This window comes from Giraffa tippelskirchi, chromosome 1, assembly GCF_054371585.1.
Source record: "Giraffa tippelskirchi isolate mGirTip1 chromosome 1, T2T-mGirTip1v1.2.pri, whole genome shotgun sequence".
Taxonomy (NCBI): domain Eukaryota; kingdom Metazoa; phylum Chordata; class Mammalia; order Artiodactyla; family Giraffidae; genus Giraffa; species Giraffa tippelskirchi.
The window spans coordinates 130080585-130106860 of NC_137275.1; the positions used below are offsets into that span (position 1 = coordinate 130080585).

At 39.2% G+C, this 26276-nt stretch overlaps 1 protein-coding gene across 5 annotated transcripts in view; it reads left to right on the forward strand.

Annotated features, from left to right (window-relative positions):
- KIF13B (kinesin family member 13B) overlaps nt 1-26276 on the forward strand; it is a 211488-nt gene that overhangs the window by 13337 nt on the left and 171875 nt on the right. For 4 of the 5 annotated variants that reach the window (XM_081496072.1, XM_081496092.1, XM_081496101.1 and 1 more), the window contains exon 2: nt 4834-4927. In XM_081496072.1, the coding sequence (XP_081352198.1) occupies nt 4834-4927 (94 nt within the window). Of the gene's footprint in view, nt 1-4833; nt 4943-26276 lie in introns of all 5 variants that reach the window. The other variant, XM_081496112.1, reaches the window with a different exon arrangement.

Below are 26276 nucleotides of genomic sequence, written 5' to 3' on the forward strand. Positions count from 1 at the left end.
ATTTAGGATTTTGAAGCAGTATAATTTTATTCACGCATTGATGACATTTAGATGTAAAATGCTTTTCATATATCTGACCCTTAATTTTTTGTGTATGTTAGTCGCTCAGTCATGTCTGACTGTTTGCAACCCCATGGACTATAGCCCACCAAGGTCCTCTTCCATGAGTTCTCCAGGCAAGAATACTAGAGTGGGTTGCCATACCCTTCTCTAGGGGATCTTCCCGACCCAGGGATCGAACCCCTGTCTCCTGCATTGGAGGCAGATTCTTTATCGTCTGAGCGACCAGAGAATCTGACCCTTAAACTCTCTTCACTGCTCTTATTTGCTTGGGTGTATGTCCTGGATGTTCCACCCATATTCGAAACAGTCTTGTGAAAAACCTTGTAACAGCATTGGGGTGGGAATTTTATTTGATAATAAAAACTGAGCAATAAAGAAGTGAAGATAGTTGTTTATAATTTTAAAGGCCACCTCCATAGGGTTAAATGTAGGGACTTTTGTTAGGGTTGCCCTCTTCAGGACAAAATGAGTTTAGGTTGACTATATTAGCTATTGGGTAGTTCTTTGAATTATAAAGGATTTTCTGGGAATTGGTTCCTTAATCATGCCATTTAATGATTTCAAATTATTAATATATCTAGTGAAGTCATGAGGGGTAAGATGGAGGAGCTGTGAAGAGTATAGGAGAAAAGCCTACAAATACTGAAGGAAAATGTTTGAATCCTTTCTCAATTCCAGATCATCTGAAATGAAGACAAAACTCTGGTGGGGGTGGGGGAAGTATTTGATTTACAGCTTTGCAGGCATGCATTTTAGATGTGCACTTCTGATACACAACTATATATGCGGCTCCTTTGCTCAGACCAGACATTCTTGCAAGAAACTAATATCTAACTTTGTGGTGGGTGGTGAAATAGCAGATTCTGAGTCAGTACAATTTCCGGAGGCTTGATAATGCATTTGTGCATAATATACACATATGGGGCTGGCCAATACAGCTTGGTCAGAGGTCATTAAGGGGTGGTATTAACAAAGTATGATGTGTGCAAACTGTCTTGAGCTCTGGGCCTAAGGAATGTTGTATTCAGGCTTAGTCCTGTCCAACTCTTTTGCGACCCCGTGGACTGTAGCCCGCCAGGCTCCTCTGGCCATGGGATTTCCCAGGCAAAAATCCTGCAGTGGGTTGCTAATTTATTCTCCAGGGGATCTTCCCAACCCAGGGATTGAACCTGTGTCTCCTGCATTGGCAGGCAGATTCTTTACCTTGGAACCTCCTGGGAAGCCTGGGCCTAAGGAAAGGAAGAAGTAAAGATAAGGGCTTGAAAAGTTTCTTCATTGTGGCTAAGGTTTTCTTGCAGCATTTCTGTGACAGTATAGAGTGGATTTAAACACAAGTATTAGAAATAGACTTTAATACTAGTTGACTACAGTGAAATATAAGCCTTCAGGGGTTAGTCTTCCACACCTGGATAAAACATAGCTCTGTTTTCTTTTCAGTTCTCTTTGCCTAAAAAATGTATTGGCTAAAAGCCCGACCACTAAATTTTTCGTACTTATAGATTATGTCTTTGCAAACAAATGTATTGATAAAATAACTGATATGAGAAAAGTTGAGTTGTGGTAGGACAGGAAAGGAAATTTTTGTTTTGTTTGTTTTTCCTTTGTCTCAGTTGCAGAAATTAAAGCAATGAAATAAAAAATAAATCCTCTTTCCTGGCAGTGGAAATACTCTAAAGTTGTAATGAGTTTGACATTGACATTTGGCCAAGGTTCTTAGGAGAATACAAAATGACTCCAGTGGAGCACAGTTTCTTTCGTTAGAGCATATCTTTGCGTAGTAGAGATAAGGCAAACAGAAACTGTTTCATACTTTGGGTCAGAAATGTAGAGGAATATGAAAATAAGAGAACATAAACATGATGTGGCCTATATACATTAAAAAAAACCCCAAACCTTAAGATACAGTTCACATTTCATACAGTTCAGCCACATCAGTCGTTTTTACTGTGCTCATGCAGTTGTGAAAACTATCAGCACAGTTTTAGTACATCGTCATCACCCCTGATAGAAACCTGTACCCGCTGGCAGGCACGCCTCGGCTCTAGGCAATAACTAGTCTATTTTCCGTCTCCATTTGCCTGTTCTGAATGTTAGAAATAAGTAAAATCATGCAATATATGGTCTTTTGTGACTGGCTTCTTTCACTTAGCACAAACTTCATCTGTGTTTTAGTGTGTATCAGTTCAGTTCAGTCACTCAGTCATGTCCGACTCTTTGCGACCCCATGGACTGCAGCACGCTAGGCCTCCCTGTCCATCACCAACTCCCGGAGTTTATTCAAACTCATGCCCATTGAGTCGGTGATGCCATCTAACCATCTCATCCTCTGTCGTCCCCTTCTCCTCCTGCCTTCAATCTTTCCCAGCATCAGGGTCTTTTCAAATGAGTCATTTCTTCACATCAGGCGGCCAAAGTACTGGAGTTTCAGCTTCAGCATTAGTCCTTCCAATGAATAGTCAGGACTGATTTCCTTTAGGATGGACTGGTTGGATCTCCTTGCAGTCCAAAGGATTCTCAAGAGTCTTCTCCAACACCGTAGTTCAAAAGCATGAGTTCTTTGGTGCTCAGCTTTCTTTATAGTCCATCTCACGGCCATACATGACTACTGGAAAAACCATAGCCTCGAGTAGATGGACCTTTGTTGGCAAAGTAATGTCTCTGCTTTTTAATATGCTATCTTAAGTTGGTCATAACCTTCCTTCCAAGGAGCAAGGGTCTTTTAATTTCATGGCTGCAGTCACCCTCTGCAGTGATTTTATAGCCCCCCAAAATAAAATCTGCCACTGTATGTATCAGTACCTACTTAATTGCTAAGTAGTGTTCTGTTCTATGGATATACCACATTTATCCATCTATTAGTTGAAGGACACTTGGGTTGTTTCCACTTTTTAGCTGTTACGAATAGCTAAATAACACTGCTATGAACTTCTGTGTATAAACTTTTGTATGGACATAGGTTTCTCTTGGGTGTATCTCTGTGAGTGGAAATTGTTGGGTCATATGCTAATTCTGTGTGTAACCATTAGGAACTGCCAGACTGTTTTCTAAAGTGACTGTACCATTTTCTATTCCCACCAGTACTGTATGTAGGTTCCAGTTTTTCTGTGTCCTCACCTATACTTACCTGGCTTTTTTTGGACATGATCCAGTTTACACTTTATTATTTTTTTCTTTTTTTAATTGAAGTATCACTGACAGTATTTATATTAGTATATGTCATTTTGGTTAGTTATGCTAGTGGGTGTGAAGTGGTATCTCGTGGTTTTCGTTTGCATTTCCCCATTGTCTAATGATGTTGAGCATCTTTTTTTGTGGCCATTGGCCATTTTTGTATTTTTTTTGGAGAGGTGTCAGTTCAAATCTTTGCCCATTTTATTTTATTATTTTGACTGTTCCATGTGGCATGTGAGATCTTAGTTCCCCAGCCTGGTATTGAACCCGTGCCTCCTGGAAGCATGGAATTTTAATTACTGGACTACGAGGGAAGTCCCAGTCTTTGCCCATTTTAAAATTATTGACTTGTAAGAGTTCTTTATATTTTCTGATGCAAGCCCCTTATTAGATATATGATTCACAAATATTTTCTCAATTCTGTAGATTATCTTTTTACTCCCTTGATGGTGTCATTTGAAGCACAGAAGTTTTACATTTTGATGAGGTCCTGCTAGCACCATTTGTTGAAATGACTGTACTTACCCCATTGGATTTTCTTGGCACTGTCGTCATTTGGCCATAAATCTGACTGTAATTTTGGACTCTCTGTTCCATTGATTCACATATCTGTCCTTCTTTTATTAGTACCATGATTACTGTAGTTGTGTAGTAAATTTAGAATTGACAAGTGCTGTCTTTGTATCTTGTTCTTCAAGGTTTTTTGGCTATTCTAGGTCTTGTGCATTTCCACATAGAATTAGTATCAGCTTGTTAACTTCTGAAAAAAAAAAAGCTGGGATTTTAATAGGGATTGCTTTGAGTTTTTGTATTGGGGAGTTATTGCTACCCTAACAGTATTAAGTCTTTCACTTCAGGAATATAATTTCTTTCTATTTAAGTTTAATTTATTTCAACAATATTTTGGAATCTTCAGTGTGTATGTTCTGCACTTCTTTTAAGGTTTTACCTAAGCATTTAAATCTTTTTGATATAAATGAATCAAAAATGTTATAAATGAAATTTTCTTAACTTCATTTCTGGATTTTTTATTGCTGGTGTATGGAAACAACTGATTTTTGTGTACTGATCGCATATCCTACAACTTTGCAAAACCTGTTTATTCTAGTAGCTTTTTAGTGGATTCTTTTGGATTTTCTATATATAAAATCCTATCTTGTGCAAATAAAGGTAGTTTTATTTATTCTTTTCAGTTGGGATGCCTTATATTAGTTTCCCTTGCTTAACTGCCCTGACCAGAAATTCTGGTACAAACTTGAACAGGCTCACTAGGAGACATCCTTGTCTTCTTCTTTTTTTTTTTTAATTGGAGTATAGTTGATCTAAAATGTTGTGTTTCAGGTATAGACATCCTTGTCTTATTTCTGATGCTAGAAGGTAGGCTGTTCGGTCTTGTACCATTAAGTGTGAAGTTAGCTGCAAGTTTTTTAGATGTCCTTTATCAGGTCAATTGAGGAAGTTCCTGTCTATTTCTAGTTTGTTGAGTGTTTCTATCCTGAAAGAGTGTTGGATTTTTTTTTTTTTTTTGTCAAATGCTTTTTCTGACATGCATTGCTTCAAAAATGACTCATTTTTTGTTTTTCTTTTTTCAATCTGCAGAAATTGACTTGCACACCAAATGTGTGGTGGATGTAGATGCAAACAAGGTTATTCTCAATCCTGTAAATACCAACCTTTCCAAAGGTGATGCCCGGTAAGTTAAGAACCAGTGTTATAATCGATGGGTTTTTAAAAGACAGAAGGCAATAGTGGCTGCTGAACTGAGTTCAGTTGAACAAATATTGAGTGCTTTCTATGTGGAGACATATTGCTGCCAGATCAGTGAGACGAGGTTTGTTAATGTAATATGGAAGGACAGAGTTCCTGATCAAGTGTCGTGGGTGGTACAGTGATGGTATTAGAAGTGCGGAGAAGAGAATGTTGGTTAGATTGTGAAGTACCTGAGGAAGGCTTCCTGAAGGAGACAGTATTGGCTGGAGGCTTAGGTGAGATGTAAATGGGAAGAAGGGAAGGCTTTTGAGTTGCTCCTCATCATGGGTGGTTTTTACTTCTGCCAGTTGCTATCCTAGCCTATCAGTCAGAACCCATTTCAAGTGTTCTTTTCTTCCTGAAGACTTTCTTGCAGCCCTTAGTGGATTCCTCTCCTTAAAGTCCCTGTGAGCTATAATCTGTGCCACCTAATTTAATCATGGTGTATTGTTTTGGATTATTAATTATAGCTCAACAGTAAATTTTAAGGTCTTGGAAGGAAGGGATGCGCTGTCAGGATTGGGGGATGAAATACTTGAGTCTCACTTTTGGATTTGAGTGATCATATGAGCCAAAGGGAGAACAGGAAGGTGTAAAGAAAGAGAACGTGGACAGGAAGGAAGAGATTAATTCGGTTTTTCTTAGCAAGTGCAGGGAAATTATCAGGTAAGTTAGAGTCAGTTTACAGAAGACTTTGGAAGCAGATGAGGAGATTTGGCCTCTATTTTTATGGGAAGTTGTCATCTCTGACAGTTTTTGAATTATTGTGATTAAGGAAGTGGATTAGGATGATTGTTGGATGGCGGTGTCGAGAGTGGATCAGAGTGGGGAAAGACTGGCTTTTTGTAGAGATCAGCTGTCAGAGATGTTTTTGTGCTGATCCTGGAAGTGGAGAATGCATAGTGCCCACCGTGATGCTTTGTGCCAAGTAGATGCTTCAGAATACTTGCAGAGACAGTGCTGTTTACGGAAGTACACCCAAAGGCACTCCATGAAAGTTCTTTCAAGTTGAGTTGAATTGAGTTGAAAAGAGCACTTGACGTGGAGTCAGAAAATATGAAATCGAACCCCTACTTACCTTATTGTAGGTAGTTTGTTGTTGTTTAGTTGCTAAGTTGTGTCCCACTCTTTTGTGACCCCATGATTTGTAGCCCACCAGACTCCTCTGTCCATGGGATTTCCCAGGCAAGATTACTGGAATGGGTTGCCATTTCCTACTCCAGGGGATCTTCCCGGCCCAGGGATTGAACCCACATCTCCTGCATTAGCAGGCAGATTTCTTTACCACTGAGCCACCATCCTAAAAGATGATGCTGTGAAAGTGCTGCACTCAATATGCCAGCAAATTTGGAAAACTCAGCAGTGGCCACAGGACTGGAAATGGTCAGTTTTCATTCCAGTCCCAAAGAAAGGCAGTGCCAAAGAATGCTCAAACTACTGCACAATTGCACGCATCTCACACACTAGTAAAGTAATGCTCAAAATTCTCCAAGCCAGGCTTCAACAATAGATGAACCATGAACTTCCAGATGTTCAAGCTGGTTTTAAAAAAGGCAGAGGAACCAGAGATCAAATTGCCAACATCCGCTGGATAATCGAAAAAGCAAGAGAGTTCCAGAAAAACATCTATTTCTGCTTTATTGACTATGCCAAAGCCTTTGACTGTGTGGATCACAATAAACTGTGGAAAATTCTGAAAGAGATGGGAATACCAGACCATCTGACCTGTCTCTTGAGAAACCTGTATGCAGGTCAGGAAGCAACAGTTAGAACTGGACATGGAACAACAAACTGGTTCCAAGTGGGAAAAGGAGTACGTCAAGGCTGTATATTGTCACCCTGCTTATTTAACTTCTATACAGAGTACATCATGAAAAACGCTGGGCTGGATGAAGCACAAGCTGGAATCAAGACTGCTGGGAGAAATAGCAATAACCTCAGATATGCAGATGACACCACCCTTATGGCAGAAAGTGAAGAAGAACTAAAGAGCCTCTTGATGAAAGTGAAAGAAGAGAGTGAAAAAGTTGGCTTAAAGCTCAACATTCAGAAAACTAAGATCATGGCATCCGGTCCCATTGCTTCGTGGCAAATAGACAGGGAAACAGTGTCAGACTTTATTTTTTTGGGCTCCAAAATCACTGCAGATGGTGACTGTAGCCATGAAATTAAAAGATGCTTACTCCTTGAAAGGAAGTTATGACCAACCTAGATAGCATATTAAAAAGCAGAGACATTACTTTACCAACAAAAGTCCATCTAGTCAAGGCTATGGTTTTTCCAGTAGTCACGTATGGATGTGAGAGTTGAACTGTAAAGAAAGCTGAGCACCGAAGAATTGATGCTTTTGAACTGTGGTGTTGGAGAAGACTCTTGAGAGTCCCTTGATCTGCAAGGAGATCCAACCAGTCCATCCTAAAGGAGATCAATCCTGGGTGTTCATTGGAAGGACTGATGCTGAAGCTGAAAATCCAGTACTTTGGCCACCTGATGTGAAGAGCTGACTCATTGGAAAAGACCCTGATGCTGGGAAAGATTGAGGGCAGGAGGAGAAGGGAACGACAGAGGATGAGATGTCATCCACTCAGTGGGCATGAGTTTGAGTAAACTCAGGGAGTTGGTGATGGACAGGGAGGCCTGGTGTGCTGCAGTCCATGGGATCTCAAAGAGTTGAACACGACTGAGCAACTGAACTGAGCTGAGCCACCAGGGAAGCCCTGTAGTTAGTTAGTTTTACCTTTTTTGAGCCTTGTCTGTATGATACCTGCCTTATCTGTTTCATAGGGGTTTTCCTGAAGATCAAATTAGTGATTGTTAAAGAGCTTTGTGAAGTGTTCTGTAAATGTTGAGGTTTACTATTATTGACATAGTGATGTTTCTTAAGCATTTCTAGGAGATGCTGTTACTAGGGTGGGAAAGATATTGATGAGTCAGAGGTGCAGGGATTTTGCGCCTGCTAATGGAATGACCTACTGTCCTGAGTGTTAACTGAAAACACTAATTTGGAGGAGTATATATTGCTCTTAGAGCTTTCAGTCTGAGTACTGTTGTTTTCTTTGAAAATGTGGGTAACTGAGCAAACTTGGAGGCAATACCCTCCCGTAGAAAAAAATTTGGGCTTTATATACAGACTGACGATTCAAATTCTGCCTTTGCCACTTGCTGGCATGGTTATCTACCTGTGTGTTTTATTTGTAAAGTGTTTCCATTTCCTATTGCTGTGTAACAAATAGATGATCTCAAAAGCTTCATGACTTAAAGTGACGATAATCATGTACTTTTTTAAAATTTATTTTTGGCTGTGCTGGGTCTTTGTTGCCGTGCGTGGGCTTCTCCTTGTGGTGGCTTCTCGTTGCAGAGCACCGGCTGTAGGGTACACAGGCTTCAGTAGCTGTAGCGCACGGGCTCAGTGGTTGTGGCACCTGGGCTTAGTTGCTCTGCAGCATGTGGAATCTTCCTGGATCAGGGATCACGCCCATGTCCCCTGCATTGGGAGGGGGATTCTCAACCACTGGACCACCATGGTAGCCCAATAATCATTATTATCTCATGGTTTGTGTGGCTCAGGAATTCAGTTAGGGCTCAGGGGGGATGGCTTGCTCCAGTCCATGCTGTTGAGGGTTCACTGGGAAGACTTGAAGGTGAGGGGCTGCAATCAGAAGGCTCACCAGGTCACATAGGTCAGGTGGTTGATGCTACCTGTTAGCTGGAGATGTCGCTGGAGCTGCAAGCAGAACACCTGCTCTCAGTCTGGTGGCAGGTTCCAAAGGCAAGTGTCCTGAGAGCATGAGAAAGCCAGGTGGGAGCAGTATTTCGTTTTTTTTTTTTTTTTAAATTGGAGTGTAATTGCTTTACGATGTTGTGTTTCTGCGTTACAACAAAGTGATTCAGCTATATGTATACATATATCCCCTCTCTCTTGAACTTCCCTCCTTCCCCATCCTTGATTTTGTAACCTTGGCAGTCACACAATGACAGTTCTGTCACGTATTCATGCTGAAGGCTGATATAAAGCTATACACAGTTTCAACAAGAGGAAACAGAGACCCATCCATCTAGGAGTGGAGAAACAGTATAGCTGAGACTCAGTCTGTCTGACTCCACAAAGTCAGCATTTCTTAATCTCTGGTGAGCTGCGTACTATCAATTTTCTAAATTTTAAGCATCTTATTTTTCAAACAGTTTTGAAATTCCACATACAAATGTGGAAGCATTTTTGGTGGGAAATATATTGTTGTGGCTCCATCCACAAGTGTTTAATGTCTAACTGATGAGGTAATTGTGAGAATAAAATGAGCACATAGAACATAAAATAAATGTTTTCTTTCCTTTAGAGCTCTTTAAATCTCAGGGGTTTGTGAAAGAATTAAATAGCATTTTTTTGGTTCCACAGAGTATCTTAGATGACTCTTTTTACATGTGCTGAAAATACAGATTGAATGTTAACTCACTACTATAGAGTGCTGTCTGAGTTAAAAAAGACTTAGAAGTGACAGCTGTCAAAAACAAACAGAAGTGACATCTGTCAGGGTTGGTTTGTCATGGCTTTTGGTGAGATAAAGTTAGGAAGCACAGCTTCTTAAAAAACAACTGTTTATTGAAGTATATACTATATGTACAGAAAAGTATATATAGCTTGATGAATTTTCATAAGTTGAGCACAGTCCTGTAACTGGTGCCTAGATTAAAAACAAGAACATTACTAGATGACAAAAGACCACCTCATGAGAAGTACTTTATCTTTTAATGTCAAAGTGAAAAGAGAAAATGAAAATTTGGAAATGTAGCAGTTCGGTGGTATATGTTGATTTCATTAAAAGAAAGAAATAGTAAGGAAAGCACAAATTACAAAGTTAAGATTAATTACAGTCTAGTTTGGAGAATGACTAACCCATAAAACAAGTTATGGTTTTATAGGAGCTATACTAGTAGCTGAAGCACCAGGGATTTGAAACTAACATTAAAAAAAGTGGTTGGAGTCAGTTTCAATCAATAGTCAGAAAGACTCAAACTAATATTTTTCCTTTAAAAGCTACAATATCCTTCTTTTTAGAATAGTGTCCACCAATCTTATTAATCTAAAACTGTGACTAATTTTACACGTGTACTTGATAACCTATGTTAGTATACTTTGAAAGTGAATATGTATACATTTTAAAACAATAGTTGTGTATTTTTCTGATTAATTTTGCACTACTGAAAATTTCGTGGTCTGATATTTATGCTTATTAAAGGCGATAGAAGCCATTTAAAAATGAATAGGTAGACAATTTTCAGCGTTAACAGCTTAATCATGGGAATTTGGGAAACATTTGTATGTGGAATTTCAAAACTGTTTTGAAAAATAAGATGCTTAATATTTAGAAAATTGATAGTACACAGCTCACCAGAGATTAAGAAACGCTGACTTTGGAGTCAGACTGAGTTTCAGCTCTACTGTTGTTATCGTTGAATTGCTTAGTAATGTTTTACTCTTTGTGACCCCATGGACCATACACAGCCCGATAGGCTCCTCTGTTCGTAGGATTTCCCAGCAAGAATGCTGGAGTGGGTTGCCATTTCCTTCCCCAGGGGATCTTCCTGACCCAGGGATAGAACCCATGTCTCCTGCATTGACAGGTGGATTCTTTACTGCTGAGCCACCTGGGAAGGTTGGCCAAAAGGTTCGTTTAGATTTTCCCATATGGTGTAACAGAAAAACCCAAACAAAACTTTTTGCCAACCCAATACTTAACATGTGTGGTGTGGAGCAAGTTGCTTAATTGTCCTCTGTCTCAGTGAAGTGGAGATTATAGTAGTACCTGCCTATCGGTTGTTATGAGGAATAAGTGAGTTAAAATATGCAAAGTATCAGTGCCTGATGTGCAGTAAATCTTATATAAAAGTTAGCTATTTGATTCTTACTGATTCTGTTACTCAGTTTAGTTCAGTCGCTCAGTCGTGTCCGACTCTTTGCAACCCCATGGACTGCGTCTCATCCTCTGTTGTCCCCTTCTTCTCCCTCCCTCAATCTTTCCCAACATCAGGGTCTTTTCAAATGAGTCAGTTCTTCGCATCAGGTGGCCCAAGTACTGGAATTTCAGCTTCATCAGTCCTTCCAATGAATATTCAGGGCTGATTTCCTTTAGGATGGATTGGTTGGATCTCCTTGCAGTCCAAGGGACTCTCAAGAGTCTTTTCCAACACCCCAGTTCAAAAGCATCAATTCTTCGGCGCTCAGCTTTCTTTATAGTCCAACTCTCACATCCGTACATGACTACTGGAAAAACCATAGCCTTGACTAGATGGACCTTTGTTGATAAAGTAATGTCTCTGCTTTTCGGTATGCTGTCTAGGTTGATCATAACTTTCCTTCCAAGGAGTAAGCGTCTTTAAATTTTATGGCTGCAGTCACCATCTGCAGTGATTTTGGATCCCCAAAAAAATAAAGTCAGCCACTGTTTCCCCATCTATTTGCCATGAAGTGATGGGACCGGATGCCATGATCTTAGTTTTCTGAATGTTGAGCTTTAAGCCAACTTTTTCATTCTCCTCTTTCACTTTCATCAAGAGGCTCTTTAGTTCTTCTTCACTTTCTGCCATAAGGGTGGTGTCATCTGCATATCTGAGGTTATTGGTGTTATTATGGCCTGTATTTTAAGGTGTGTCCATGGTATGTTATGAACTGTATTGTAACTTCATAAAGGAGGTATAAATTTTTGAAACCAAAATATATTCAGTACTTGAGTCTACATGCCTGTCAAGAAATCACCTAGTTCTAGAAAAATTTCAACTTTGCAAAGGAAGAAACTTTATCTAGTTTGCCCAGAGTTCATGGGGCTCGTAGGGACTCATATGCCATCAGAGAGATCTGTCCTTTGATTTTATGTTTACAGTGAACAAAATATTAATCCCTGTCATCTGGGCTTCTCCTTAGTATCAACTAACTTGCGAAGCCAGGTCAAAACATTGCTTATGAACATAGAGTAAGAACAAAGGGACGTTTTACTAAATACAGAGAAGATTTTCTATTCCACCGCACTCAAACACCCTAGTGACTGAAATCTTGTGTCCTCCAGCATGATCTTCTTTTTCTCTGTATAGTACTGAATACACACTGATGGATTTGATCTTTTTATTTTCTCCGGCAGATCCATACTGCCTACATTACTAGCGCAGTAAGTGTGTTTTCGGAATTACCCTTTTGCCCTAAGTCAGTTTAGTTTTCTGGATTGGTCCTTGGGGTTTCCAAAATCTTCAGCAACATATTTGCAAATCATGTTTTAGGGCTAATAAGTGACTAATTCATTATCTATTCTTAGTAGATTTCTGCAAGTGTAGTTCTCAGTGTGTGATCTTTAGTGTTTAGGAGCACTTTAAGTCCCTTTTATCATGAGTTACAATAACAATGTTATGTAGAACAGTCCTCCTTTAAATAATAAAATCTTTAAGCCTTATTTTGTTTGAATTGTCTTAAAACTTAATAGACTTTTATCTTATAATAAAATGCTAATGATAGTACTTGTCACCATGATAAGGCAAAATAGTTTCTTAGGCTGTTTTATATCCTGTCTTTTGCCTCCTTCCCTCCTTTACCCACCAGACTGGACTTTACTGATCACTCTGGTTAAAAAATGTTTTCAAAGGGAGTGAGGTGTGATTTCCCACGGAGAGTGGCCGCTTTCACTTTACGAAACAGTTGTGTTATGAGAGGTATGTTTCTTTGACTTTGGAAATGGGAATGCATTTTCCTAGAGGAGCTGACAGTTGTTCCTAGTAGAAATGCTAGCCTGTTAAAACAAAATGGCCAGTTTGGCCCACAGTTCATACAGTAAAGTTTGTTTTTGCTGTGAGTAGGTGAGATAAAGGATACATTGACTGTAAGTAACCTGTATAATTTGGTGTCACTGAGCCAAAGGTGCCAGCAATTTTTTTTTTTTTAAACTTTTTATTTTGTTTTGGAGAATAGCCAATTAACAGCAGAGGGACTCAGCCATATATATATATATATATATATATATATATATATATATATATATATATGTATCCATTCTCCCCCAAACTCCCCTCTCATCCAGGCTGCCACATAACACTGAGCAGAGTTCTGTGTGCTATACAATAAGTCCTTGTTGGCTACCCGTTTTAAATATAGCAGAGTGTACATGACCATCCCAAACTCCCTAACTATCTGCTGTCATTTTTCACCATCAGTACAAATATCAACACAGTGAAAAGGGCACATGTCTTAGGATTTTATGAAAATAGTCTTGACCTCAGACCCCCTGATAAGCTCTAGGAAACACTGGGGAGAGAACTCAGACCACAGTTTGAGAACTAAAGTTAGACTGAACGGATGTCTTTGGTTTATTTTTAAACTACTCGACTCTTTGTGACCCCATGGACTGCAGTACGCCAGGCCTCCCTGTCCATCACCAACTCAAACTCATGCCCATTGAGTTGGTGATGCCATCCAACCATCTCATCCTCTGTCGTCCCCTTCTCCTGCCTTCAGTCTTTCCCAGCATCAAGGTCTTTTCAAATGAGTCAACTCTTCGCATCAGGTGGCCAAATATTGCAGTTTCAGCTTCACCAGCAGTCCTTCCGATGAATATTCAGGACTGATTTCCTTCAGGATGGGCTGGTTGGATCTCCTTGCAGTCCTCTGTAATTGGCTTCTTTTTACTTAGGTTTGTCCGTGTTATAGTGTCTATCAGTACTATTCCTTTTTACGGGGGAATAATTTTTCATTGTATTCTGTTTTGTTTATCCATTCATCAGTTGATGGATATTTGGGTTTTTTCCACTTTTGGGCTATTATGAATCATGCTGCTATGAATAGCAGTTGTTTAGGTCTTTCAGTGAACCGTGTTTCCATTTCTCTTAGGTAGGTGTCTAGGAGTGGAGTTGCTGGGTCATATATGGTACCTCTGTGCTTATCATTTTGAGGAATTGTCAGACTTCTCTAAAGCAGCTGCAGTCTTTTACATTATGAGGATTCATTTCTTTGGCTTTCAAAGAACTCTCCTTCACTGTAAGGAAAATGGTGGTGACTCTGGCTACTTGGAGAGTGCATGCCTTGCCCAAAGGCATTCGGATTACAATTAAAAAGCAAAACAAAAACATCATGCTGTCCAAACTGACAGTCTTGGCTGGATTCAGCTCTTGGCTACCGATTGGGAAACTCAGGCTCTAGCATACTTTTCTGTTGAGTGGTACTTCTTCGTAAGGTTTTAGAGAAATTGAGCAAAGTTTTAAAAAATATAATGTGTAAAAAATTTAAAGATTAAAACACTTTTATGAACCTGTCATTCAGCTTAACAAATCATCATTACTAGTACAATTTAAGCCTTTTGTGAACAGCCTCCAGTTTGAATGCCTTTCTTCTCCACCACAGTTAACAACTTTTCCTGAATTTGTTTTTTTCTCTTTCCCTTGTATTTCTTTACATTTTCACTATATGTGTTTGGAAGTTGTTTGCACAATACTGTGTGTCCACAAATGCCTTTTTCTAGTCAAAAGTCAGAGAGATATGTGACTCAAAAAAGATTGACTACTCATAAAGCATAATGCCTGAGTTTTAAAGGCAAAAAAAATTGTATTAAGAGGAGCCAAAAATAATATCACAGGTTTAGCATGGGGAGGAAAGCTAATTGTTCCTATTTTATCAAATACCCTGTTCCTCCTTTTTTCCTCTTAAAAAAACCAAAATAAAAAAAAGGCTCCCCCTCTATCTATTGTTTGCAGTGAATTCCAAATAAATGTGGCAGGAAAATTGTTTTAGTGGACTTCCAACTCTGAGAGACTGAATCAGTGAGCTATGCCTGTTCAGAGGTGCTGCTTTAAAGGGAGTAATCAGTTTAAACTGTACTGAGAATCCCTTGGTCAGTTAATCCGTTTTCTCCTTTAGCCCTCTGTTTTCTTTATCCTGTGTATGTGTATTTGTATATAGACTTTCTTTTATAATTCTTTATTATCCTACCCCACCAAGTGTAAGATTTTATTATTATTATTATTATCGGTCGGGTAGCCTGTGGGATCCCAGTTCCCTGACCATGGCTGGAACTCGCGCCCACTGCAATGAAAGCACAGAGCCCCAACCACTAGGCAGCCAGAGAATTCCCCAAAGTGTAAGATTTTTAAGACCAGAATTTTCTGAAATAGGAAACATTTGGAGAGTGAGACGTCAAGATTGTAATGAACCTGAACACTGATTCCTGTGGTGGTTTGTGAAATGACCTGTTCTTTAGTACATGTTGGAGAGACGTTCCAACATGGATGGAGTTAGCTGTAGATGACATATAGATATGAAGATTTTTTGTGTTCTTGTATAACTATGGGGCTTTCCACTCCTTCCTGTTTGGTTATGTTTAACCTAATAATAAATTGATAGTGTGAAGGTTATAATGGCCAGTCCAGTGAAAAGAATGTCTGAGATGTTGCTCTTAACCAGTTCTTGTCAGAAAGGTCATTAAAACATTTTTATTCCTTCTGATTGTTTACCAGACAACAGATCTTAGTTACGATTATTAGATAACTAAGGAGTACCTAATATGAGCAAAATATATCCAGTCCTTCTTTGGAAGTTCAAAGTACTCTGTTCCTGGTAGATAAAAGAACATATGCAGAAAAAAATATATATCAGATAGATGCAGAATTAAGTGGAGTTGATCTGTACATTTCTCTGACAAATGTATTGTGTAATACTACTGAAGGGAGGGCCTAATGCCAATAATTACTCTGAAATATATGACTTTTCAGTCATTTTCAGACTAATTTCTTGTTAGTAGAAGTCATTGTTAGGTCATATTAGATAATGACTTTTAAAATTTCTCTGCCGCTGTATGGATGCTAATTTAAGTAAAGATTTTAATTGAAGAAAGTCATGCAAAATGTAATTATAGTATATACAATAGACCTGCTTGTTCTCTCTGCTGTGAAATGACTTGAGTGAGGCTAATAATCCTGCCCAAATAGAATTTATTCCTCTGGAGAATAGTATGTGGTGTGTTTTAATTTCATAAAGAGGCTCTTCCTGGGGGAATCTGTCCACCCTGATTATGTCAGTAAAGTGGGGAGAACAGTGTTCTACATACTTAGAAATTTCAGAGGATTCTTCCCCCTCTTTTTTAAAAAAATACTGCGGATATTGAGTGTACAAACTGTTTATTACTTTGGAATATAGTTGTGAAAATGAATAAGGAACACTCTTAAAAGCTAAAAAGGTAATAAAGTATGTATGGTTCAATTCATATCGCTGCATAGTTAATAGAAGCAGGTAATCAAATAGCAATAAACCCAGATTTTTCACAATTTTACCAGCAAAAGCTTAGGTTGCTAAAATGAACTATTTGATAGCTGATTAGTAAACTTAACAAGAATTAGACTGTTCTGGTAAAATTTATGAAATCTTAGTCTTGTCATTGGTTATATAAGTATCTTGTTTATGCTTTTATTGGTCCAAAAATAAGAAGGAATAAGTTGTTTTTGTTAATTCAAGAAAAGAGTCATTATACCTGTGGTTGAAATACTGCTTAGCTACTAACATTGGATATAATGATGCAGAGTTTTGTGTGTGTGGCTACTAATTAGATTAAGTTATAGCTAATAGGAATTAAATGTTTTGAATTTCCCCAGAATTCTGGATTCAGCATAAAATTATCTGATCCCATATGATATAATAGATAAGATATCTAATTACAAATAAGTCTTAGGTAAAACTACCAAGTCCCACTATTGATGTTTTTAAAATTTGTATTTATTTGGCAATATTTTTTTTTTTTAGGGTTCTCTTTCTAAGTCTGGAGAAGGAAATGGCAACCCACTCTAGTATTCTTGCCTGGAAAATCCCATGGATGGAGGAACCTGGTTATAGTCCATGGGGTCGCAAAGAGTCGGACACGACTGAGTGACTTCACTTCACTGTATTATAAGTTCTAGGTTCATCCACCTCATTAGAACTGACTCAGAGGTTGCCAGAGTCCAGCTCCGGCAGCCAGGGAATCGCCCTGAAGGGATGAATGGGGTTGGTGAATGATGCAGCCTCTCACTCATTTGGACTGCATCTCGGCGGAGAAAATGATGCAGTCTCTCGCTGAAAGCACTGGGCTGCATGTTTATTTTAAGCATCAGGTTTTCTTTTATACTTTTACAAAAGCATTAGGTCAGAGGTATGACATCTTCAGTTTCCCCTCACCCATATTTACTGTCTCCATAAATCATTGTTGTCCTTCAGAGTTCCCTTTTAAGTATCCTGTGATAACATTGTAACTCAAGTTTGTCTCTGGGCTGTATGTTACATCCCTCAGTTTATTTCTTATCTCTTTAAATCCTGCTATCCCCTAGTAACTTAAGCTCATCATCTCCTAAAAAGGCTTTTAGCTATTAGTATCTCTAAAATACCTAGTTTCCATAAGCTATAGTAAAATATGCCAACACTATGACATACCTTAAACTTTTAGCTTCTAACTATTCTTAATTATCGGAGAAGGCAATGGCACCCCACTCCAGTACTCTTGCCTGGAAAATCCCATGGATGGAGGAGCCTGGTAGGCTACAGTCCATGGGGTCGCTAAGAGTTGGACACGACTGAGTGACTTCACTTTCACTTTTCCCTTTCATGCACTGGAGAAGGAAATGGCAACCCACTCCAGTATTCTTGCCTGGAGAATCCCAGGGACGGCGGAGCCTGGTGGGCTGCCGTCTATGGGGCTGCCCAGAGTTGGACACGACTGAAGCAACTCAGCAGCGGCAGCAGCAGCATTCTTAATTATTCCTAACCCCTAAACTCAGCAAACTTCTTTTGCCATAAACATTCCCCTTACAGGCAGGTTTCAGATAACAATGTTTCCCATGATCTCAGGCTACAGCCTACGTGCTCATCCTGGAGCATTCTTTGTAAAGATCCTTGAACAAATGTCAATAGTTAACGTTATGGATTATAACATTCTTTCCAGCCAACTCAACGGGAGGAAGGAAAGGACAAGTCAGAATCAAAAGACCTAACTCCTTCATCCTGGGACCGTGCCTGCGGGATGAGGAGAGGGGGTTGGGGCTGTGCCTCCATTTTGTCAGTAATGCCTATCGCGGCTCCCGACAAAAGGTGTTCCTTTTTATGGCTGAGTAATATTCCATTGTGTATATGTACCACAACTTCTTTATTCATTCATCTGTCGGTGGACATCTAGGTTGTTTCCATGTTCTAGCTTTTGTAAATAGTGCTGCAATGAACAATGGGATACATATGTCTTTCTCATTTTTGGTTTCCTCAGGGTATATGCCTAGGAGTGTGATTGCTGGGTAATATGCCTGTTTCATTCCTAGTTTTTTAAAGGATTCTCCATACCGTCTTCCATAGTGGCTGTATCAGTTTACATTCCCACCAACTGTTCTTACAGATATTTTTACCCTGACATGCCTTTCTGTTCTCTCTGAGGTTACCCTAGTTGGGATCATAATTGCCTTCTAGCTGATTTCTGGAACCTTCCTTCAAGGTTGCTCATACATCTTATAATCTGTCTTTTGAATTTGGAGCCTTTATTATTCTACTAATTAAGAAATGTCAGTGTCTGGGAGACATCTTTTATATGTTCATCTCTCTTTTTTTTTTAATATTTATTTTTTACTTGGCTGTGCTGGATCTTAGTTACAGTATGTGGGATCTAGTTCCCGGACCAGGGATTGAACCCAGGCCCCCTGCATTGGGAGCGTGGAGTCTTACCCACTGGTCCACCAGGCAAGTCCCCCTCCTTGTTTTCTAACTCTTGTACTATTTCACTTTTTCGCTTGTATTTTGAGTCCCCCTCCTCTTTGAGGCTGTGAACTGGGATCACAGTTAAAACTGGGATCATTTAAACTTTGTGCCTTGTATGGTGCTCTGCAGGCAGAAATGCTCTGTAAACGTCTCTTGACTGATTATAGTCCTGTGGTGCTTGTTCTCTAAAGCTCCCTATCCTTATGTTAGCCCCAATTAGTAGTTGGAAAGGTGATTTGCCAGCCTGGGAGTTAGATGTTATGGAGAGTATTTCTCAGGACAATAGTAGGACTGGATGAGCCATCTCAAACCCACCCCACCATGCAGGGTGTGACTTTCTAGAAAGAGATTCTTGTCCAGTAGGTCCGATCTTCTGTTGACTCTCATGGCACTGATATAGCTTTGTTTTGCTTTACATGTTTTGATAACAACCTTCTGTTCCAATGCTGTTTCATTGATTGTATCTTAAGTATGCTGTTTCCTGGGGATCTCAGGACCATACTGTGGGATAAATTTCCTTGGGAAGAATTTTTCAAAGATTAAACAGTTCTATTTGTGACATACAGATGTTGCAGACTGGGGGTGTTGTAGGCTCCATTTACATATAGATGTTTATTTGGCCTGCAGTTTCAATACCTAAAAATAAAAGAGTTTCACATAAAAATTCAAATTTGTAGTTTTTCCTAAACAACTTGAAAATCTGGCATCACTGAGCTCTGTCTCCCTGATAAGGTCATGAGCTGTTTAGGTCCCCAGCTGGTGGGTGCAGATAAATAACACTTATGTTATTTGCCTGGTCCCTATAGACCTTTCCATGTAATCCTTGGTATAGATCCTTACTAGCTTTTGTCACCAAACATGTCCTTTCCTGACCTTGGCCCCAGGCTAGGGTCCTTTTGAAACTCTTAACCTCTGTACTGGTACTGAATATGTTATGTTCTAAATTTTTCTTTAGTTTATTGTTTATGTGCGTGCTCAGTCATGTCTGACTCTTTGTGACCACAGGGACTGTAGCCCACTAGGCTCAATTTAAAATAAAATAATGCTATTTTCAAAAACAAAAATATGTAAATATAAACATATATTTACTGAAGAGCATCATTTTATATTTTTGCAAATCAGTGAGTTACATTGAACACTTGATAATTTATAAAGTCATATCAACAGTTAAAGAATTCACATGGTTGGTTTATTGTTTAGCCATGTGAACTCAGTAATTGTTGATATGACTTTATAAATTATCATAACATAACACATTGATTTGCAAAATGTAAAATGATGCCCCTCTTCAGTAAATATATCTTTACATATTTTTGCTTTTAAGAATAGTACTTTTTATTAAATATGTTATTTATGTAATAAATCTTGCTATTTTAAATGAATTGATAACATTTAAGAGTTTCTCAGCTTTAATTTCTAATTAAATTTTTTTTCTCTAGGCTATAACCCATGTAAAAAGAAGCATTTTAGGGTCCTCAGTTGTTGAAGAGTGTAAAAGAGTCCTGATACCAAAAAGTTTGAGAATCTCTGATCCTAAAGGACCATGTGTCAGTCCAGGTCAATCAGAATTGTCTAAGGCACTCACCAAAATTTTAGAACATAATTATTTTTTCCATCATAAGCAATATCATATGAATCAACACTAGGTCCCTGCAAAAGTCTATTGAACCCATGGTATTTCTGCAGTGTGTAATGCTGTTTAACTAAGACATTTAGGCAAATGATTCTGTGAATTTCAACTTCTAACTTAGAATGCCAAGAAATTTAACCCTGTATCTTTTGAGGTAGGAGGCCAGGGATTCCCTGGTTCTATTAATTAAGCCTTTCTGATTGTTCTCTTACTCATGGTAGAGAGAGTTTGTTGTATAAACAGTGGGAAGAGGATTTGAAGATCTCAGATGGAATTTTGTTGTGACTGGAGATTTTAGTGGGGAGACTTTCAAACAAGATTCAGATGCTAGAGGGCTAAAAGCATGAGCAGTCATTGAGAAGAAACCTGGGGTTACTTGGAGATTAGAGGGGCATGAAGTAATCTCACCTGCTTCCCTTTGTGGGTGAACAACCTGGAAAAGCAGGTTCCTGCAGGCTCCCCCTCTCCCAGTGGCTCTTTTCATCCATCCACCTTTTACTGGTCCCCTGAAGCAAGGAGGGGATCTTTTTCCTTTCTCTCTCCACTTTGGCTTGCTCTGTCTTGTCGTAGAGTCCTCACCTTACATCACTGGAGTAATTGAACAGTTAAAACAAGATATGGGTAGAGAAGAGGAACTGTTTTGCTGTGGTGACATAGAAAGAGGCGGGTAGGCAGGATGGAGAGAAATTCCCAGCAGCCATAGCGAGGGCAGGGGACTCCTGGACCAGTTCAGTTGGGCAGCTGTTCAAGTAGAACAGTATGTGTAGCTAGGGCACATGGGTCTCTCTTGTTCTCTACTTGCAAATACCTATCTTGTCTCTCCAACTATTTTTTAAATCACTTTGGTTTAGAAATTGAATCCTATCTAATTACCCTTCTGATTTAAAGGATTTGTAGGATAGAGCGTCTGTATGTGTTAGGATCTAGCAGAGGATTAGGCTCCAAGGTGCTCTAACAATATTTTTAGATAGAAAAACACAATATATATCACCATGTATATTGTCCTGTTGCCCTAAGAGGAGAGAGGAAAGTCCTTATCATACATCTCATAAAATGCTGTAGAACCAAAACAGGCTCTGAAAGTCCTGCTAGAGTATATGCAAAGAAGATAAGATTAGATGTGATTTTGACTGTAGTTAAACCAGTTTAACTTACTATTGGAGGGGCTTTGGCCTTAGTTTTCACTACCTGAGGGGAGCTGGTTCTGATGATTGTCTTGGTTTCTGCTCTGCCTTTCAAGAAGGAGCTCCTAGGACTTCCCTGGTGGTCGAGTGGTTAGGACTTTGTCTGCCAACGCAGGGGTTGTGGGTTTGATTCCTGGTTGGGGAGCTAAGATCCCACATGGCTCTCGGCTGAAAAAAAGACTTTAAAAATGGTTTACATCAACAACATCTTAAAAAAAAAAAAAAGGAACTCCTCTGGATGTTAGACTCCCAGGGTAGGTCTGTTCTCCATAGGGTGGGTTATGTGACATTCCTGTGTCTACCAGGATATTTAAAGGAGACAGAAAAGGCAGGAAAAGAGTATGTATTAAAAAGAATATATGTATTTATTGTGTATGTATAACCGAATAACTTTTGCTGTACATCTGAAACTAACATAACATTGTAAATCAACTGTATTTCAAAATATTTTAAAAATTGATCTGAAAAAAAGCAAGAAATCTTCGACAAAGCAAATATCTGGTTACTTTCAACAAGGTGGGCTTGCTTGATTATAAATTTATATGTCAAAAACTTTAATAAAGTTTAAAAATATTCCTAAGTAAACAGATAGATAACTGTCAAGATTTCAGATGTCAGAAAGTAGTCACTGTGAGGGAAAAAAGGAATGCAAGACTAATTTTACTTTTATTTTTACTCATAAGTACAGTAATTCAAATTTCAGGATACTTGTCAGTTTTTGTGTAGCTGGCAGGTCTTTGGAAGTTGACTTTGTAATGCATAAGCAGTTTTTACTGGAGTTCCTTGTTTGCAAACTGTGATTTTCATAGCAGTTTTATGCAATAATTCATGTATATCTAAGTCTGCATTAAAGCAGATGTTTTTCTCTTTATTTTTTAGATGAAATGAACACTTAAATAATTATTGTTTTGTAAAAATTTTTTATTGAGTGTAGTTGAATTACAATATGTTAATTACTGCCATACAGCAGAATGACTCAGTTATATATGTGTGTGTGTATATATATATACACACACACACATTCTTTTTCATATTCTTTTCCATTATGGTTTATGACAGGATATTGAATATAGTTCCCTGTGCTATACAGTAGAACCTTGTTTATCCATTTAAATGTTTTAAAAAATAAATTTTACCCTATGAAATGAAAACCGCCATGAGAATTGATACATAGTAGCTTATAATTGCACTTTATTGTTTTGTCAGACTTAACATATTCCTCTATGTAGAAAACTGGGTGACTTGGTGTTTTGGTCACGTGTCACAGACTTCCTTGCTCAACTTTATTCTCATCAGATGTTACCACAACAGAAACCCCATATGTAAGCAAGATCTTTGTTCAGTTTTTAGTTCCACTTAGTCACTAGTCTAGTCAGCCGCCCTTGCAATCTGCTGTGTTCTTCAGGGGCTTGGAAACTGCCGTGTAATGGGAGGAACCAGACATTGAATATACATTTGGTACAATTTCGCATGAGTCATTCTAATTAAGTCATGTAAGTAGTACAGGAAAACCCTACTGTATGAATGTCCTTTCTCTGAAAGTTAGATTTAATAGGACTGAGCACATACGCTCATCTTTTTATCTGCTCATATCAGGAAGGATGCTTAAAAGTAGGGTATTGGGACAGAGACAGGTTGAGTCAGACCTTGGCACTGAACTTGGAATTTGTGCCTTGCCATTTCCATAGGCTTTCCTCAAGTTTTCTGACATTGATTTCATCGTTATCCTCTGTATCAGACACCTCTTGTATGCTGCTTCAGAACCTCTTGGCCTCACTCTCCCCAGAGCCTTTAATCACTCTTCACCTCTGGCTGCTGCCAACTCAAACTGGACCCAGACCAGCTTGACGTGGACACAACCTGACACCTCAAGCCTCACTCCCCTGCCCCTTCTTCCCTGGGGCCTCAATCCATGACAAGCCTGAGGCTTTGGTCTCTGAGGAATCCATGCTAAGAACATCCTTTTTGTGTGCCCTTGGTCTGTATACTAAACGAGTTCTCTGTATTACATTACAGTTCGTCTGTTGTATTTTAACCTGACTCTGAATTTAAAAATTAGGAACAGGTTAGGTCTGTTCTTCACAGTGTGGATTAATTTTTAATTCTGTCCACCTCAGAAGCATTAGATAGGATCTAGGACTGAGGTTCTATCAGTGGAATTAGCCGTCATCACTGCTTGTAAGGGTAGGAGAAGGCGAGAGTTGGTTGAAGGGCATCAGAGGAGAACGACTCAGACTGAGGTTTGCATTCTGGATTTCCCATTACCAGTGGTGTGCCTTTGGAAGTTTTCATGACTTCCCTGAACTTCAGTCTCCTTTTCTGTAAAATCAAGGTGAGGACACCATTATACAGATCTTGTCAGATCACTATTGGCATAAATGAGTTATTTATGTTGAATACCTGCTACATGGTTAGGTACTTAGTAGATGGTAAGTGCTATTATTCCTTGATTTGTTTGTTCTGATCATTTTTCATTATAAAAATTTTACTCATTGAAATACATCATATTTTAAGTAATTTTTTTCCAGGCAACATTTGTTGCATACTTATTGGCTAGGTTGCACTAATAACCATGCCCTCCTCCAGGGGATCTTCCCAACCCAGGGGTTGAACCGAGCTCTCCCGCATTGCAGGCAGATTCTTTACCATCTGAGCCACCAGGGAAGCCCAGGCTAACAACAGCAATAACAAATCATGCCCTTTTGCTTCTTAATTGACAGTGATAATTGGCAGTTATCTTAGGTGACTTAAGCTATAGTTCTAAGTGTGGTTTATTAACCCTCCAGATAGCAAGTACAAGATGTTTAGAGGAAACCCACAAAGCCTGAAATAAAGAACATCAATTTGCATAATATTGCTCAGAGTTTGTTTCCTTGTTCTGAGCAAAGAGCTGTTATCATCATAATCAAAGCAACTTTGTGCTCAAGGTCTTTGAACACTTAGAAGGTGTAAATAATGCAGAGACAGCTAGGATAGTGTTCTTGGAAATATAAGAAGTGAACAGAGAATTTAGTTTTGGGATCTTCTCATTGATGATAAATAGCATTTGTAGGCATTATTATTTCTTATAGTGTGTTGGATCCTTTGTCAGGGGGTTTACCTACAAGTTCAGTTCAGTTCAGTTGCTCAGTTGTGCCCGACTCTTTGCGACCCCATGAACTGCAGCATGCCAGGCCTCTCTGTCCATCACCAACTCCCGGAGTCTACCCAAACCCATGTCCATCGAGTCGGTGATGCCATCCAACCATCTCATCCTCTGTCGTCCCCTTCTCCTCCCATCCCCATTCCTACCCAGCATTAGGGTCTTTTCCAATGAGTCAACCCTTCGCATGAGGTGGCCAAAGTATTGGAGTTTCAGCTTCAACATCAGTCCTTCCAATGAACACCCAGGATTGATCTCTTTTAGGATGGATTGATTGGATCTCCTTGCAGTCCAAGGGACTCTCAAGAGTCTCCTCCAACACCACAGTTCAAAAGCATCAATTCTTCGGCACTCAGCTTTCTTCACCGTCCAACTCTCACATCCATACATGACCACTGGAAAAACCATAGCCTTGACTAGACGGACTTTTGTTGGCAAAGTAATGTCTCTGCTTTTGAATATGCTATCTAGGTTGGTCATAACCTTCCTTCCAAGGAGTAAGCGTCTTTTAATTTCATGGCTGCAGTCACCATCAGCAGTGATTCTGGAGCCCCAAAAAATAAAGTCTGACACTGTTTCCACTGTTTCCCCATCTATTTCCCATGAAGTGATGGGGCCAGATGCCATGATCTTAGTTTTCTGAACGTTGAGCTTTAAGCCAACTTTCTCACTCTCCTCTTTCACCTTCATCAAGAGGCTCTTTAGTTCTTCTTCACTTTCTGCCATAAGTGTCATCCGCATATCTGAGGTTATTGATATTTTTCCCGGCAATCTTGATTCCAGCTTGTGTTTCTTCCAGCCCAGCGTTTCTCATGATGTACTCTGCATATAAGTTAAATAAGCAGGGTGACAATATACAGCCTTGACGTACTCCTTTTCCTATTTGGAACCAGTGTGTTGTTCCATGTCCAGTTCTAACTGTTGCTTCCTGACCTGCATACAGGTTTCTCAAGAGACAGGTCAGATGGTCTGGTATTCCCATCTCTTTCAGAATTTTCCACAGTTTATTGTGATCCACACAGTCAAAGGCTTTGGCATAGTCAATAAAGCGGAAATAGATGTTTTTCTGGCACTCTCTTGCTTTTTCGATGATCCAGCGGATGTTGGCAATTTGATCTCTGGTTCCTCTGCCTTTTCTAAAACCAGCTTGAACATCTGAAGTTCACGGTTCACGTATTGCTGAAGCCTGGCTTGGAGAATTTTGAGCATTACTTTACTAGCATGTGAGATGAGTGCAATTGTGCGGTAGTTTGAGCATTCTTTGGCATTGCCTTTCTTTGGGATTGGAATGAAAACTGACCTTTTCCAGTCCTGTGGCCACTGCTGAGTTTTCCAAATTTGCTGGCATATTGAGTGCAGCACTTTCGCAGCATCACCTTTGAGGATTTGAAATAGCTCAACTGGAATTCCATCACCTCCACTAGCTTTGTTCGTAGTGATGGTTTCTAAGGCCCACTTGACTTCACATTCCAGGATGTCTGGCTCTAGGTGAGTGATGACACCATCGTGATGATCTGGGTCGTGAAGATCTTTTTTGTACAGTTCTTCTGTGTATTCTTGCCACCTCTTCTTATCAGTAAAAGCACTTAAGACAAAATATAGGCACCA